General features: G+C 40.7%; 2 protein-coding genes across 7 annotated transcripts in view; one reads left to right on the top strand and one right to left on the bottom strand.

Annotated features, from left to right (window-relative positions):
- The window catches only part of LOC111070153 (rho GTPase-activating protein gacF), a 54728-nt gene that overhangs the window by 1842 nt on the left and 34390 nt on the right, over positions 1-18496 (top strand). For 5 of the 6 annotated variants that reach the window (XM_022360500.2, XM_022360502.2, XM_022360503.2 and 2 more), the window contains exons 1-2: positions 7468-7959; positions 15188-16463. In XM_022360500.2, the coding sequence (XP_022216192.2) occupies positions 15647-16463 (817 nt within the window). In that variant the 5' untranslated portion in view covers positions 7468-7959; positions 15188-15646. Of the gene's footprint in view, positions 1-7467; positions 7960-15187; positions 16464-18496 lie in introns of those variants that run through there. The other variant, XM_022360499.2, reaches the window with a different exon arrangement.
- On the bottom strand, positions 2142-3549 carry LOC111070160. Its single transcript, XM_022360522.2, has 3 exons — positions 3072-3549; positions 2430-3015; positions 2142-2376 (listed from the first exon to the last, which is right to left on the bottom strand). Exons 1-3 carry the CDS (start codon positions 3143-3145, stop codon positions 2215-2217), a joined length of 822 nt encoding a protein of 273 aa, XP_022216214.1. The 5' UTR covers positions 3146-3549; the 3' UTR covers positions 2142-2214.

Here is an 18496-nt window from a genome sequence, read left to right as displayed (position 1 = left end):
TTCTTACCTAAGGATGGCCACAGAGAGAGATGGAGAGAGAGCGAGAGGGAGAGGGAGAAGGAGCGACCGGTTTCTCTTGGTTGGGTTCTCTTGGTGTCGGCCGCTCTAACATGTTGATTTATGCCTTGCCCCTGGGTCATCATCATCATCACCATCATCAGGCAGGGGCCCATCCACAAATAGAAGCCGCTCCAATTACATCACTCAAACTACAGTTAAGGTGGGAATGGAAGGAAAAAAAAAACACTCTCTGCAACTGGAACTGGAACTGTGCAACGCTGGAACGCTGGAACGTCGTTTGGCTGTCACATTAGGCCACACTAATCAGACAGATAGCCAAGTTTATCGCATGGACAAGATCTACAAAGGATTAACCAGTCTAGACTCCAGAACTTTGTGCTCCTTAACGGTGTCGCCTCTAAGGCCGGTTCTTGTTGTTTTTTTTTTGCCCAACTTTATGACTGGCGCTAGTGACTGGCCCCAAAGAATGGAACCCAGAAGAAAAACCAGAAGAAGGAAACACATCAGTTGCCCACCCTCAATGCTCTTTTGTGTGTCTCTCGATTCGATCGTCTTTGATTAAGTTCTGATATCTATTTGAAGTGGTAACCCGAGATATGGACCTTAACCTCCATACGGAATGCTTTTTCCTACAATTTTTATTAATTGTTATTGCCAGCAAGTTCCATAAATTTACGTAGAACAGAGACCGATGGCTGGCTGGCTGGCTGGCTGGATGGATGGATGGACCGATGGCCGATGGCCGTTCCACTGATTTTGTTAATAGCCCAGATATTGATATCGATTTCGTTGGCAGTCCAAGAACAATAAAAATTGCTCACATTTACGAGTAGTAGATTGTGGGATGAAAGGCGATCTATTGACTGAATCGCTCGCCATGGAGCATGGGACACAATGAGTGATTGTGGGAGCCCAGCCCAGCGCAGCCAGCCAGCCCCACCGGAGAGTGTGGAAGAATGTCTACCCCAAAAGACAAGAAGCTTTTGGAAATTTGAATTTCGTTAGATAAGATGGGAAAGTTTGTGCATTCAAAAGGTAAATAGATTGAAGCTGTTTAGGCAGAGATGCGCTTTGGGGCACAGATAAAAATGGTGTGGAGTGCATCGTTTTGAAGATAGAAGGTTGAAATTTGGTAGACACGGGCAACTACTTATTAACTTTAAACATGTAAAGTTTCATTGCGATTGAATTAATATTAGAGTCAGAAATAGCATTTCTTCATGCACTTCACAGTAATAGCCTTAGAAGCCAAAATAATCCCCTAAATTTGTCTCCTACATCCCTAACATTTGCCTTGACTTTCCCATTTTCATTGCCTAGTTCAGGGTTCTGTACTTTTCAAGGTGCCCTTCGCTTTTGGGGCAGCCTCACCGCCATTAATTGCTCAACACAACGACAGTGCTCCAAAACCCAACTAAAATCAGGCAGCAAATTTATTAAATTGCCATCGATGGCTGCCAAATTAAAATGTCAACGGCTCCGCCAACAGACAGGCAGACAGACAGAGACAGACACAGAGACAGAGACAGACAGTGGTTGAGACAGAGGGCGTCAGAAAAGTGTCATAAACTTGTTTGACAGATTTCTTTTGATTCATTGGCGGCCCTCTCATAAATAAAGCTTGCAAATTTCGGGGCGTGGTCCACGAAACGAAACCAAAGTCAATGCGAGATGCATAAATATTTTGGCAAACCAAATGAGATTCGATTCATTTAGCTGTCAACGTCACCCGCACCAGCACCAGCACCAGCAGCGCCAAAGGAATGCAAAACCAGATACAGATTCAAATTCAGATCCAATCATTGCATGTGCCGCACTCATAATTCTTTAGTGGAAGATGATGATGACATTTGAAATGGGGTAAAAGGAGGCGCCATAACATCCAAGAATTGACTCATGAATCTGAATCTGTGGTGTCTGTGGTGTCTGGTTGTTGGTGGTGGTGATGGTGGTGATGGTGGTGGAAAGCAGCAACTAACTAACCAACAAACAGCTTGAAGCACCTGCCAACGGGTTCTTCGCTGGTGATTCCATCCATCAGTCCCACTTTTCTTTACGATCATTGCCCCAACTGCCCTGGGAGGGGCGTGAAGTGGGCTGTAAATTCGAATCAAAGTGGAACCACTTTTGGTGTTGGTTTTGATGGGGTTTTTTCGTGTGTGGTTTATTGGCGGAGTGAAGCTGCATAAAGTACTAAAAACTATTGATTTCTGGTAGCTCCTCAAGTCGGAGCAAATACTGAATGAGGGCACTGTTCAAATCGGGGATTAATTCGTTGATATTCAGCACATCCAAGGTGGGTGAGCTTTTGAAGCACAAAGCATCAGAGATGACAGAATCTGCGGCTTGGTAGATCTAACAGGAGGAAGGGTTAAGGCTATATTCCATAACTTCATCATTGGCCTTACCTTTCGGCAGAGATTCACAAATTCACGTATATAATGAACAATATCTGGCTCTGGTTCATTCGCTTGTCTCTGCTCAGGGGTAAGCTGGCGAGAGAGAAAATCCAGACTGGATTCAATGCACAGTGCCCCCAGATTGGGCGAGTATCTGCTCCACCAGCAGGCGCATTGAATGCCAATCACCTCCCATGCATTCTCCATGAGGCTGCGTCGCTGCAGTTTCCATATCTTCCGCTGGCAGTGGCCATGGTCGAGCGCAGCAGCCAAACCAGACACCGAATAATGAAGCTGGTAGCGGGAGTCCACTGGCTGCATGCTGCAAAGCGTTCGGGCACAAGGCTCCTGCTCCGACTGCTGTTGCTGCAGAATGTAGTCCGTGGAGGCCTCAAATTCAGAGAGCGAACGTTCGGAGGTGCTGCACTTGGAGTTGGTTTCGGAGTGATAGCCACGGAAGCGTCGCTGATTGGCACACCAGTCGGCACCGCCACCAACACGAAAGCTACCACATTGATGCATCTTCGATCGAAGTTGCTTGTAGCGACACTGGCGATACATCTTCGAGGGTCTGTGGCGTTTTATGGGGTAATCACTGTGCGAAGAAGTGGAATATTAGTATGAAATATCTTTGGGGAGGATATGTCGTACTTTTCCGGACCAAAACATCTCCGAATTCCATGGTAGATGTTCTCCACAACCAAAGCCATTTCCAGCGTGGGCATTTTATGGCAGGATTGGTGTTTTTTTTTTTTTAATGGTAAAACTATGAAATTTTGAACATGCCCAGGGAGTTAAAGTTTGGAAATTTGTTTACCCCCAAACAAAATCCTCCCCTTTAAGTAGTTGTTGTTACGTGTGCCAAGTATATACAGGCCTGCGTTGATCTCGTCTACGTCCCCTTGCAATCATCTGTCTTTTCATCTCCTGATCTCCTCTCCCCCCCTCACCCAGTCAGCAGCATAATCGTACAGTGGCAGGCAAATTTGATTCCAAAACAAAGCCAAAAGCGTCAAGATAAATGGCAGCAAAAATATCAGAGGGCATAAAAACATTTTTGTTTATTTGTTAAACAAAATTTTGCTAGTTTAATTTCGAATAAAGACACATATTGGAATGCTAGAATTTTGATTTATATCTGAGTTACGATAGAACACAGCCGAGTGGGGTGGGTGGGGGGATGTGTACAGCTCAAGGCCCACTCGGCTACACACACACGTAATTTATTGCTCACATAATTAGCATTGCAATCTATATCAAAATATTTACGTATCAATTATTGTGATTAGAGCGGATTGCCACTGCCACTGCCACTACTTACTACTTCCAGCATAATCGATCACTCAGCTGGCGGTTTTCTCATTACCTATATAGATAGAGACAGAGATATAGATGCAGATACAGATACAGATACGAATATTCACTACTGATCTTAGGTTCAATCTAATCCGATCGGAGTACCAAGCGACCTGGTGGCGACAACAGCATTTCACTTTGATCATTATTTGCATGTGGCTTAACCCCTTGGGATATATATCTACTTGATATTTGTATTATCATTTCATGCAACTATTATTTAAATAGAATTATTGATGTAATAAATAACTTAAATCTTTTAAAAAGTTAAAGGAATTTATGGATGGATTTAATGAATGGGATCTTGAATGGTATATAGTCGTATGATATAAAAAATAAATAATTTATATCCTTTAGAATATTACAAATGTTTCCATGTTTTATTTGCACTCCCGCGTAAAGGGTTAACTTGTTTTTGTGCATAAAGAGACAACAACTTGTTGCTGGTCACTTGGCTAAAGACAAAAGACAGGCCAGCAGATCGGCTCCAGATTGGTTTTTAATTGATTCGAAATGATTCGATTTGAATTGAGTTGAGTTGAGTTGAGCTGTCTGACGGCTGGCTGCATGTTCGTCGCCATTCGCTGACAGCCAACTATTCCAATTTTATTAACATAAATTATTCCGGCTGCGGATACAGATACAGAAACAGATACTTTGCCTATCTGAAAGTAACTCTGATGGAAGCCTAATGGCTGCCTAATGCATTTCTGTTGGCATACCAATGCCCAAATGCTGCTCCACTCGTATTGATCATCAACCGATGGGCAGATTCATTTCGAAAATAAAGAAATCAGATTCAGTTTCTGCTACCAATATAAAACCAATGGAAATCATGTCCGCTGACAGTCGACATGACAATGTATTTTGTAATTGAATACGCGACGCGAATGGAACAATTGCAAACGCGCAGATAAGCGATCTACTAGATACATTTCTGTAGACAAGAAAAAGCCGCCAACCTTGGGAGCGCTGGAACGCTGAAGCTGGAGCTGGCGCGTTTTTAAACGCCCGAGAAACGCGCGCAAAACACGCAAGGTGTAAAAAAAAAAACAGGGAGTCAGGATAGTGGACTGCGGGGGGGGACTGCAGGGCAGCTGCCTCATTTATTTCACATATTTAAATGCTGTAGCAAACACCTCGCCGCACTGGGTGCCACATCACTTGCCACATTTTCGGTTCTTTTCGTTTCGGCTACGGTTTTTTACTTAATTAATTTAACATCTTGCGGAAGGCCAAAGGAGGAACGACAGTTGCAGTTTACGTGGAAAAAGGGTCAAAGGGTAGACCTCTGTTCTCGGCTCTCTCCTCTTGCTTGTGTTGAGGCGACCACATTAAGCTGGAACACTCAACTGGCGGGGGTTAATTAAGTCATTAGCCCGAAAATGTCCTGCCGCTGCTCCTCCTTAATTAATCATTTTAATTGTCTGGTGGCTGCATTCTGAAGGATAATCGGAGTATGGCGGGGGATGGCTGTGCCTAAGATCAACAAAGTCAAAAGTCTCTCTCTCTCGAAAACTGCGGGGGAGCCGCACGCACAGCCTGTGTCGTAGGTTATTTATAGGGTCACTTGCGAGGGAGGGCAGGAAAATGAAAGGCCAAGGGCATGGAAAATGGGACATGGGACACGGACATTTGGCATGTGCGCCGCTCGGCACGTCGCGAAGGCGAGAAATTCCCGATGAGACACACAAATGTTGTCGTTCAAACTTAATTGAGTTAATTGTTTGGGGCCCCTAGTCCCCACTTTTGTGGAAACACTTAGGGAAACTTAACAGTAAAGTAAACTAAATGAAATTTAAAGTTTGCAATTGAAAGGAAAGGAAATATATTAGAATTGGGGTTCGAGACAGATGTACTTAGACATGGATACTAGAGGAGATAATGCGCCTTAATAGGATCCAGAAGCATAGTTTATTTATTTAAGAGAAAGCCTTTCTGGGGTTTATATTTCAGTAGTTCTGAAGAGACTTCAATAATGCCTGTTCCAGCTGAAAATATATTTCATGCAACCCTTCCAGCTACCAAAAAGTGTTCTACTGCACGAGGAAACCCCGTCAAACCTTTCCCTTGAGTACCACCGATAAATCCCTGCCATTTTCCGTAGAATGCCAACAAACAGAGTTCCCAAAATCGTTTATCTTCTGTCTTATCGCTAGATAGTGGACTTGCCTACTTACCGCTGACGCAGTCGTGAGGCGTGACGTGTTCTAGCCCGCGAAGCCCGAAGTGTATTTGCCATCTCCCTCAACGGACATTGTCAAGTTCAATGTACATAATATTTTGCACCAAAAAGTGGGTCTCGCGCCCATGTGACTTTGTCTATAAGCGCCATTCGGCCATGCAGATAAGATAAATATAAAAACTAAAAGTGCCGGAATTCCTCGTGCATAAACCGAAAGAGTTGAGCTGCAGCTGATTCCTACACGGCTTAGAGCACACTTTGACCCCATTTATAGCTAGCCGAAAATACTTTTGGTGATGCAGAAAATAGATCGATAGCTGGTCAAAGGCTGATTGCTTATCAGGACCACAATCAAACTGTTCCGATTACGCTCTGCCCTCCGCTTTAGACCAGAAGGGGAACCTGACTCATTAGCGATTTCCCCGGCAGCACATAAACAATGCATTGCAGGTCTTGCTTCTGCTTTTTGGGTTCTGTTTGCGGCTGCACTTTGGGCTGTGCTTTGCTATTCGTTAGCTGAAAATTCAACGTGCAAATCAACGTTCTCTGGCGAAATACGTAGCTGGTTGGAGAGAGGTCTACGCGCCAAAAAGCACAAACGCCAGCGGCACTAAACAACCCAATTCAGACCCAAAGTCAAGCAATCGGACGGACGAACCCAACACCCCCTAGCACACTAGCGATGACTGCAATCGCACCTCACACTCATATTGTCAGCGGGAAATGGCACGTGACAGGGGGATCCATTGGCTGAACTAAAAGATTTTCGTGGAAACAGGGGATGGTGCTCTACTATGGGGGCTCCAAGTGGGTTTTTGGGTTGGATTCTGGATGGTTTCTGATTTAGAGGCTTAGGAACAGCCTTATATTAATGTTAGGAAACTTTCTGAATGGTTGCTGGACAGTTTTATGCCTTAAAGGTTCTATAAGGCAGTAATAGAAAGTAATAAGGATCATTTCCGATTGGTTCTTGGACTAATAAAATTTTGAAAAGGTTATCTCTCAGAAATTATTCAGACAAATAAATCATTGCGATCTTGTGCGGAAATAAATTCTAAAAATCCCATAAACCAATGAAAAACACTCCCCAAGAAAAAAAATAACCCTAACCATCATTTACCATCTTAACACGTTCTCACACACATACCCATATACATATGTACATAAATCTGTGAGATATTCTGGTACCTGATTCTGATTCGCCCTAAAATCAAGGCGGACGCCGATGGATGCCAAAGGGAAGAGCTATCAATCGTACGAACGAACCATCGAAATCGTTGGTCTTTCTTTTCGTCCATCATCCACCCACTACGCTACTCTTAGTAGCGTCCTCTCCCTTCCCGGCCTCTTTCTTTCGCTCTACCTTTCTCTCTCGCGTCTCTTTCCGGTTCGCTATGCGATGGTTCGGTCGGGGAGCCGAATCAGATACGAAGGCAGCAGCAGCAACAGCAACACTGTGGAATAAATACGGTTGGAAAATACAATTCAGTCTCTGACTAGCGCCGGCCGAAGCGGCAACAAAAATACAAAAAGCGGAGGGTTCCGCAGTCGCAGTAGCACTCGAAGTCCGCCCGAAAATATCCGCAGCTAAAAATTTTCGAATATTTGCCACCAATATCCATCGATCGATCTACCATCCATCGCGGCGTGTTCGCGTTCTCCGGTTTTTCCTCATTTTGTGAAAATTGTGTGCTATCCGGGAAAAAGCCAAACACTGAAATCCCCGCAACGGACGAAGGAAACAAAAGTGTAATTTTGGAGTAAAAAGCAATAGAAAATATTGAAAAATATCCGAGTGTTGTGTCTGATCTGTCTCGAAAATGAGAAAATTGAAAGATTGCAAGAAAATGTTGAATTGTTGCTGCAATAAATAAATTCTTGCAAATTGTTTAAAGTGCTTTAAAGAGTGCAAGAAAAACCAACATCCAAAAACCAACGCGTTAAAAATACAGAATCGTAAAACTCACAAAAAAAGTAAAAGAGATAAACATAAAAAAGGTGCGTAAAAATAAATGTTACATAATTTTAGTTTTTTTTTTTTGGTAGAAAAATGTTTGGAAATATTTGTAGAAATATTGCCAAATATTTTAAATATTTGTTCAACAAATGACTTTTGAGTTCTCAGTGTCGTTTTGGCTTAAAACAATAATTAATATTCACTGGGGGTTACATATACGATTTTCTATATCGTTTTAGATAAAATGTTTGAGTAGACCATAAATAGTGCAAGTTCCTTGACTTTTCATTCTCCTTCTTAATAAATGGAAATAATTTTTGGGGATTTGGCAGCGAGCCGAGCAATAAGTGTATTTAAATTTTAAATGGACCATCCGCCTGCCAGGAAAAAGTAATTAAATAATGACTTATGTACATATAAAATAAGTCCATCTCAAAAAATCACAAAAAACCAACAAACAAATGGCCGCCTGAAGAGCAAATTGGCAGAAAAACATTTTTCTATTAGCCGGCTGCTAATTGGCACGAATTAGATCCATATTTTATTTTTTGATTATATTTCAACACCTTCAGAAGAATCTCCGGTATCTCTGATATCTTAATCCGAATGCACTCTACCTATAAACAAATTAAATTTAGTTTATAGCGTGCTTGCGACTAAGTAATTTCACTGCCACTGCAGATTAAGGAAAATAAACTTTAATTTCAACAAAATAAACAAAAAACAGCAAAATATTTGTGTGCAAAAACGACCTTAGGAGCACCTCTTCAATAAAAGCTGCAAAATTTATATAATTTATTTTTAGCATATTGTATCTGTGTATACCTCTAGCAGTGCGTATCACAGTGCGTATCTCTGTATCTGCAAACGCACGCAGGCGCTTTTAATCTCATTTGGCAAACTTTTATTTCACTTTTGCTGCTGTTGTTGTTGTTTCCTCTGCGCGTGCAGTTTTTTGTCCTACAAATTGACTGCCTTCCGGCGTTGACTGTTATCTAATACTGAGTGCCATTATCTAAGTTGTGTCTGTGTGTGTGTGTGCAGGTTTATGCGAATTTGCGTTTGTGGCACGCATCTGTGTGTGTGTGCGTTGGGTTCAACAACTGCTAATCACATGCCGGGATCATAGTTTTGACAGCAGAAAAATGAGGAAGGGGATAATATTCTATAAAAATGAATGAATTGTGGGGCAAGAGCAGGTGATATCCTAGTAAATTAATGAGTCGTCTTCATCGAGTGCTTAAATCAGTTTAGAGTGGAATATTTATAGAGGCTATTAACGGTGAGAAATATTTGAGATATTTTCTTAGAATTTATTTCGAGCAAATTTTGTGTGTTTTTTATTTAAAAATGATTTATATGGAATTAATGAATATTTGAGTATATGTGTTGTGATATTTGGAATAGGAATATAGGAATGCCTTACGTATTGAAATACCCCTGCCCTTTAACCCTTTCCCCTACGACACACTTTCGTTAACTCAAAAAAAAAACTTCTACCAAGGGCACAAAAGGCACACAAACAAAAAAAAAAAACGAAGGCAGTGAGTGATTAAATATTTTAGTATACCCCACAAATTATTCGGACTACGTCAATGGGGGTGATCCACTAAGTGAAAAGTCGAACCATAAAATTTAGCCCATAAATAATTTTGCCTGCCTCGCACAACAAAAACTTTAGTGGAGAATATTAAATAATATTGCATTTGGGGAGCTGTTTCAAATTAATTGAAATTAAATTCATTTTTGGGCCATAAAATATAATGGATCCATCCCGAGAGACTGTCGTGTTTTCCGCTTGATTTGAGCTGTCGTAAAGCCTGGCCAATCATCAAATATACTCAGACTAAACATTCGTAGTCGCAGTTTCATTTAATATTCAGTTCTGGACGGATGGATGGATGGTGCGTTTGTTGGGTAACATTTCACTTGGCCTTTGTGACACATTTACTCGCCTCAAATTGGGAGCTTGATTGATGGTTTCTGTTGAGGCAAAGTATAAAATATACAACGATCATAGGTCGTAGATAAAGGCTTATCGCATGCAAAAAAAATCATTTCATTTTATGGTCAGTGCGTAAATAGTTTTTGCTTTTTGGCCACAAAAGGCGGCATATGGAATGGTGGAATGTGCACTGTAAAAGTAAAAGAAAAACTCAAGTTAAAAGTAAAGAAAAACCAAAACGAAAAAACAAAAGAAAAAACATCGAAAAATGCGGGATAACTTGGTACAAAATGCAGCGTTTGTTTTAATGAAGCGTGAACACTAGACCACATAATGTGCGGCATACATTTAGCGGCGACAACATACTATAGTTCAAACATACACACACGGACATACATACATACACACATATGGCCACAATTTTAGGTACACCCCTCAGGTTAAAAAAACAAGCTAAAAAATCAGCAACAGAAAAGAAAAGAAGAAACCAGAAAATCGTCGCGTATTTTCTTTAGGTTTGTTGTTGTTTTGGTTTTTCTTTTGGTGCTTCTTTTATTTTTTTGGTTTAGTTGTTGTTGTTGTTTGACGCAGTTTTAAAATATCCTAGACGCAATTGCTGTTGTAGATTTTGTTGCTTTTTTTTTAGAGTCTCTGCTGTCACATTACTAATACGACGCGTTGTCTTTGAATTTTTGGTTGCCTTTTTTTGCTTTTTTGTTTTAATTTTCGCACGTAAAGTGCGTGACTTTTAATTAGACTGCAATAAATGTGCGACAATGTGTAGGAGATGAGTGTGCTAATGGGCAGATACATGAGATACATTCTAGAGATGTAAGAGATACATGTGTTTTGGAAGTTGAAAGATACTTTGGTTGATGGTTTTATCGTGTGGTTTGCTGTTTCTTGGGATATATTTGGAAGTAATAATTGTACAATAATAGATGGAGATAATTTTGCAGTGGCCTAAAGTTCTTTTTTTAGGGAAGGCAAGAAAGCCAACTTCCACAATTTTTTAATGTTAAATATTTTGAATTTTTCTTCAGAGATTTTTAGTTACTTTTTAAGTGGTAACTTTAGATATTTCTCAAGCCTTTAGAGATAACTTTTTCGCCTTTTTTTGTGCACATTTAAAATGTTGATTCATCATCGAGATATCATTGAATCGATCGTGCATCTATCAATAGCCAAAGACACTCGTACTTTGCCAGAGATCGATTCATGTTCTCTGCTTGATGGCTGCGTGCAAATCGCTTGTATCTTCGAGATACATTTTTCTGCTTTTTGTGTTTTTTTTTGTCAATATCTGAAGCGACCGATATTTGCTTTGTTGTTTAGCATCCACCTCGCATGTGATTGAATGTCTTTCTCATCAGTGTGTCAGTGTGTGTGCATCTGTAAGTGTGTGTGTGTGTGTGTGTATCTGTGGCTGTCTCGTGCACCAAATATTTAAAATAGCTGCATCTTGAGAGGATTTCTTTAGCTGCTACCGTCGTGGCTGCAACCCAATTGCTTCCGGTTCAAATCGATTACACAAAAGCGCTGCTGCTGCTGCTGCCCCTTTTGTTCCTGCCCCGCGGCAGTGCTTTCCCCCAACGCAAGAAGTAGTGTGGCCCTCCTCCAGCTCCTGCCCCTCAAGTATCTTATGCGTTGTTTTCCATACAAATGAAGTGCACCATCGATTAGTGCATTCGGTCCGTCTGGGCTGCAGCTTGTTTGAGTTATGCATCGGTATCTTTTTCATTTCCATTTTCCACACACACACGCGCACAGTTCTCTGTTTTTCTAAAGAAAATTAATTGTTTTGTAAACACGTGAGAATAGGGCAGAGGTGGGGGGAAATGCATCTTGCTCTCTGTTTCGCAGATAGATTCATCTGGCCTATAGGCCATAAGCCAGTTGTCAGTGCAATGCCACCGCACATCAATCTTTGGCTAAGTATTCCATAGAGTATTTTTCAGCCAGAAGACAAGTATTGTATATTTATTCTCGTTCAATCTTGTGACAAGTGTCAACAAGCCAAAAAAATAACGTCATCCAAAATGTATCTTCAACTATAGAGAAATATCATTTATATCTTCTGTTTCTGTGGGCTGCTTTTCGCTTTCTGTTTGGCATTGAAATATTTTTCGTATTACCACATACCATATACGACTCGTGTGTGTTTTATTACAACACAACTTTGTTAAGGTTATGGATGGGGGACCCTCCGAAGAGTAACCACAGAAAACACCCCATTAGATGTCTGGGAATTTGTGGTCTTCTGCCTCGGAAACCTCTTAACTTTTTTAGCATTAGCAAATTATTTTGCCAGGCTATAACTTCAACGAAAATAAGAATAAATCATCTCGAACTAAAACGCATTAAATTTAATGAAAATGAAATAAATAATACAAATTCTAAGCCAAAAAAAAATTTAAATATAAAAACCTTCACTTTCGAAAAGCCGCACACCAACAAAAACTGGTTTACATTTAATTTGCGATTGTTATAGAAATAGTAGGTATATACTTAGTATTTATGCTAATGTGCCATAGCATATTTATTTTATTAGTCTATCAACAATTTTAATTCAACTGTTATAATAAATTAATTTCAAATCGCGTAAAGGCACATTTGCATATGCAAACAAAAAACGAATAAAAGCTTAAATAAAAATCACATTAAAATTAACATTTTTCAGGCAATGTAATAAATGTCCGGAGAGCGTGTTTCCCGCTTTTGTTTTTTTTTTTGTTGTTTTTGTTGTAAAGTAACCAAGCGGTTGACGTGAACTAATTAAGTTGCGCAGCCCCCAGGCTTAGATTTATCGCCACCCTCCCATCCCATAGATACTTTCCCAAAAGAGATACCTGCCCCATCTGTCTGCGACTGTCAAGCGCATAAATTTGGCACTGAGCAACAAAAACAAAGCCAGCAAGAAAACCAAAAACAAAAAACATAACGAAATTTGCTAATCAGTTTGTCTGGCAGCAGTTCAATGACTAGGCGGCATGCGCCTTCCCATCCCCCTTTAAGCTAGTGTTGTTTCCTCCAGATACAGATACTTGTACTGCTGCTAATTTGAATTTATGTTTAGGTTCGGCTGTTCGGATGTTTGCTGTTTTCTGTCTGTGCTCAACGACTTTTGGGTGACTTGTTGTCAAGCTGTTGGCGCAGAGCTACGAAAGATGATTTCGTTTCATTTATCAAATGGAATGCCGCTCAGAGCAAACAGTGGGACATGCATAGGTGAAAAGTGATCAAAATTGATGGGAAAAATGGATAGAATATATTTGCTATAAGTGGAAAGCAAACAGGGGAATTATTGGGGCAGAAAATTAGTCAAAATTGTAGTGGAAAATAACATAAACTGTACATAAGTTTAAAATTAAATATGCAAATCTGGTTGAATCCCATTTCTATTCCACTGTGCGCACATTTTTATTATCAAATTAATTCATTCGCTGACTAAAGCTGCCGCCACACTTCTCTGGCCTATTCATTATGAAGCTTTTTTCTTGCGGGCAGTTTTTGTTTTGTTTTTGTGACTGGGACATTAGTTTGATGGCCACCAATGTTTACCACTTAAAAATGGGTTAAGTGAATATCCAGTTTTATAACGGATATGCAATCAAATCTCTAGTTAAACGATCTTGCCCCTCCTGGAAGTGTTAAACGGAGAGAATCTTGAAGCAAGCAACCATCCATCTATTATATTGAAAAGTACCCCCCAGGGAGGAGCATGCGACTTTCGCTTTCCCGTACGTCCAGCAATCACTGTAATTATGGATCTCCTGCTCATATTATGGGGCCTTAAACACACAGCAGCTTTTCATTATGGTTTTTTACGATGATGTTCATCATAATTTGTTGAATTGCGGAGAGCGACAGATGGAACGGATCCAATGGGCGGCAGCAGAGATGGAGTCGTAAAACCAAAAGATACATTTGTATGCCTGCCACCCAAAGGTGGGATTTTTATACTTCTATCTAGGGATTTTGGCTTATTTCCATCTTTGGGTTTATTTTTATATCTTCTGGTTTTTTTTTTTTTGGAGTCGCGTTTGGTTTTTTAATGTTTGCTGTCGCTTCTGTTGGATGTGGTGGCTGTGGCCTGCCCCTGCCCTTCCCCATGGCCAGAATTTAACATAAATTCTGCTGCTGCTGCTGCTGGCATAAACAATGTCTTGAGAACCGGCCAAAATGTGTGCCAAGCCCCATACGTTCATATCTTTTACATATGTGACTATATATCTGGGTGAAAGGGAAGGCAAGGAAAGCCTTTCTTCTGCCGAAAAACTTGCAGAATGTTTGCTGATTTTTATATTACATATTTATTTAAATTCCGTGATTTATTCCGCTGACTTATTCGCTTTTTTACGACTGCAAATGCTGTCAGCAGTTTGGCGCGTTTTTTGTGCGTTTTAAAACGCTTGCCTTGTATCTGTATCTCAAAGGGCCATTGCATAACTGCGCCGACAGAAAGGACATGAAAGCAATTAACATTTTCTATTATGAGTGGTGTCTGATTTGTTGTTCCTGCTTGATTTTTTTGTCGCGCTGCACTTAAATGTTGCACAGAAAATGAAAATGAAGCTGCTGCTGCTGCGTAGGTTTGCTGAACACGTGCCAAAAAGGCAGGCAGGCAGCCGCCGGGAGTCTAAGTGCAGTGGCAAACGTCACTCAGTCTCCACCCCGCCGGCCGGCGCAGTGGCGCGCTAGTATCTCATAGTTACAGATACAAATACCGCCACTGTTGCTGTCGCTGTCTCTGCTGTGGCGACGCGTCGCGTCCGCTTTTGGCTGCAGTTAGTGCGTGATTATTTTCAAATTCGACACAGTTTTGTGCTGCTGCTGCTGCGAATTGTATTTGTTGTTTGGTGACTTTATTTTTAAACAATTTGCCATGTCGACAATCGTGTGAGTTTTCCCTCTCGTTTCGTTTTGTCCGAGTATTTGGGGGAAAGTGTTTTTCCTTTGCGTAACTGCTCCCTTTGGGCAGCAGCCGTGTTTCTACTTTATGTAACTTCTTGATGAGATACAATTGTATCTTAACCAAAAATAAACTGTGCCAGTTCTATGAGGCAAGACTCGCTCACACTCTGTGGGTCTTTATATATATATAGATGGACGGACGGACGGACGTACGAACACACTAATTAAAATGTCAAAAATTGCGTTAGAAACGCTTAAAATGAAGAATTTATATACCCATTTTGGGCTTAAGCCACTCGATGGTTGCAAATCTGAGCTATAAATTGTTGTCTGTCGGCAATCATTATTAATTTGTAATTCCAAGATATATCTAATCGAAAATGTATCTTTTGTTGTTGTTCTTTTTGCAGGCAGGAAGCGATGCCTATTCCTTCTGACATGACACGAAAGTCATTGCATATGATAAGATGCATTATCAGCGGGGAAGACGAAGATGAAGATCCGCAATTGAAAAGTGTTCAACGCGTCTACGATATGATAACCTAATTTCCATTGAAAATCATTCAAACACACAGAGAGAGAGACTCGCCTCTAAATAAAACTCAACGATAAAAAACAAAACCCAAAAAAAAAACAACGAAACCAAAACGAAAGTAAAAAAAAGGGAAAAAAAGATTTCTTTAAAGCGAAGGGGCGTACGTTTCATATGTTTCAAGGGCGTGGCGCCCAAACAAACTATAAACATCCACACAGGGGAGCGGAGAGGAGAGGAGCAGAGAAGAGCGAACAAGCGAGAGGTGAAATATAAACATTGAGAGGAGGAGGAGCAGAAAAGACTCTTGTGAAATTCCCTTAAGTTGTGATCTTTGATGCGAATAAACCTGCGCTTGGACTGGAGGGCCCTGGCGCTGCTGGGCGCCCTCCTTTCGTGTCTCATTGCCTGGCAGGGCTGTTTGGTATTTGCGATGCCAATGGCAATAACAACGATATCGAACCAACAAATAAACAACACGAACAACAGCCATTCAAATAGTACTCGGTTTAGTAATAGTAATTATCTACAAAGTGATCATAGTCGTAGTAAATTAGTGAGTGTAATAAATCAAACAACAAATCAAAGTATTAATGCTGAATTTAATCAGAGTTTAACCATGCAATCAACTGCCATACAAACAACAACAACAGAAGAAACAACAACAATAGAAGAAAGAGAAACAGAAACCACATCACAATCCTATGATCAGCAGCAGGATGATGATGATCAAGTGGAGGAACCGCTGGGATTTGTCATCTCTGCGGCAAGTCCAAGCGAACATCTAGCGGTGCTATCGCGCACCGAAAGGAGCATCAGACATCAGCAGAAAAAGCATCATCATCCGCAGCATCATCAACATCAACAGCAACAGCAACAACAACAGTCCCCATCGGCTGATAATAATAATTTCATTGGTTCGAAATCGAAAAGACTGAATAACTCTAGAAATAATCTAAACATAAATAGCAGTAACAGTAACAGTAATAACAATAGTCCCATCAACAATCTGGATCGTAATGAACGCTCCACTGTGCCACAATCGCATCTGGCATGGACCTCCCGCAAGATCCAGTTGTACATCAAAAATCGCATACTCCAACTGCTGCCCGATGGCACTGTCAATGGGACCCAAGACGAGCAGAGTGAATACAGTGAGTACTAACAGTAAACTATACGATTACTCACTTCATTTGTGCTGGTTTATTTTCTTCAATGAGTATATTTAATGTTTGGTTTTTACTTTTTTTTTGTTAACTAAATAAACAACCAAATAAACTAATTCCTTATGGTTCATATGAAATATTTCGAATATCAGAAATAATACACGCCCACACGGCGCATATACAGATACATATACATATACATAGATATATGTATAGGTGTTTATTTTTCTATAGGTGTAGCGCCCACAAGTTGAAAGTTCTCATAAAATGCTTTGGATAGAGCAGAGGAGAGGCCTCAAAAAACTGCCAAAAGAAATCTTACGATGAAGGAATGTCAGAGAGCTGAAGATTAAGACTAACAAATACCCCTAAACGGGGCTGGATTTCTAGTACAGAAATCATAATTATTGGGTGATTTTTTTATTTTTTATTTTTGGAAAGTAATACTGGAGGGATTGTTATGATTAATTAAAGTTAAATACAATATAAGCCGTTCTACCAAACTCTATCTAAATATACTTAGAAAAAAACCCTGCTCCTGCTCCTGTTACATACCCCATACTGTAGTCCAATATACCCTACTAATCCACAGATGACCTGCTACAAATGCTAGATATTCTAGTTCTGTTTATGTTGAGGATCATTAAGTTAGACACTTGATTTGGCAATACTCGTATGCTTTGGACTACATACTATGGCAGCATACGAATGGTGGAGCAGCATTGTATTATTTGGCATATAAATTCGTTAGTGTGTGAGGCTAAAGGGCATAAATCTTTTGCTTTAATGAACCGCTCGGCCTGATTACCTCAGTTCTCAGTTCTGCCCGTCTCTCTGGGGGAAATATGCGAGCGAATGACTCACACACAAAGAGCTGTACGAGTATGTAGTTATCTTGCCCCTCTTGATTGTGACGACGATCTGCATAACTTTTTGTAACCGAATTAATTTACGGCTTCATTTTCATTCACTCTTTTTGGGCGCCCAATTTGCAATCGATGATAAGCAAGCCCCGAAAAACTTGTTGTACAGCATTGAGACATCAGGAGGCGGCCACCAGAGAGAGAGAGAGAGAGATTGCCGCATAGATTGTATCCGGATTTCGTTTTACCTGCACTTTGCCTTGTCCCCAGCAGTGCTTTCGGCTTTGAGCTGCGGGTTTCAGGTGTTAATTTGATTTTGGACTCGATGAGGACTGCGATAATGCGTCTCAAGTGCGATAAGATTGAAATTACTCCATAAAAGAGCTTTTTTATAAGACCTCTTCCCCCTGAATTGCTTGCATTTGAGTGAGCAAGATTTTTATAGACCCCCCCAAACAAGTGGGCAAAATGAGAATCTCACTCGGTTTTTCGGGACAGACAGCCAGCAAAAACACTTTCACAAGCCACCAAATCCGGAGGCCAAAGCAAAGGCAATTTGTGTTTATTAGTGGGTGAGTGAGGGCTTTATGGCCTCCTAATTGTACAAAGTGCAACAAAATCACGCTCCTGCCTGCCAAGCTTCTGCTGGAGTGGGCCCATAAGATAATAAACTTTTCTTTTTGGGCTATGGCCTTGATAGGAGAAAGATTGCTGCTGATATGGCATCCCAAGATTCACGTTAGGCTGATGATGATGAGGAGAAAAGCAAAAGTGTGAAGAAGGAGTCTGAATGAAAAAAGAGTTTCTTGGGATATCCATGAGGAAACTGTTGAGAAATGTGTGGATAAAATTTGAGTGAATCAGTTATTCGTTTGAGGCTTTTTTTGGCTACATGGAAAGCCAAAAAGTCTTTAGCAAGTCAGCTTACAGACAGCGACACCTTGCTGTCAAAATAAAGTTGTTTAAACTTTATAAAAATTGCCGAATTAAATGCATTTTCCAGGCCGTCAACTTTAGCTTTCAGCTTCAGTTTGAGGATCATTTTTAGCTTCACTTTGAGGATTATCTTTCGCTACTGTTCGAGCCTCAACTTTCAGCTGCACTTGAGCCACAACTTCATCTTTAACTCCAATTTATAGCTCATATTTAGCTCCATCT

This window comes from Drosophila obscura, unplaced genomic scaffold (assembly GCF_018151105.1).
Source record: "Drosophila obscura isolate BZ-5 IFL unplaced genomic scaffold, ASM1815110v1 contig_4, whole genome shotgun sequence".
In the NCBI taxonomy this organism is placed as follows: Eukaryota; Metazoa; Arthropoda; class Insecta; order Diptera; family Drosophilidae; genus Drosophila; species Drosophila obscura.
This window is presented reverse-complemented; position numbering and strand designations above follow the sequence as displayed.

What these genes read in the sequence shown, in the direction of transcription:
- LOC111070160 (XM_022360522.2), bottom strand. Translation starts at nt 3,145, where the DNA reads ATGCCCACGCTGGAAATGGCTTTGGTTGTGGAGAACATCTACCATGGA. An exon ending in AGATGTTTTGGTCCGGAAAA is followed by an intron (nt 3,016 to 3,071) that starts GTACGACATATC and finishes TTCTTCGCACAG; the next exon opens with TGATTACCCCATAAAACGCC. An exon ending in TTGTGAATCTCTGCCGAAAG is followed by an intron (nt 2,377 to 2,429) that starts GTAAGGCCAATG and finishes TCCTCCTGTTAG; the next exon opens with ATCTACCAAGCCGCAGATTC.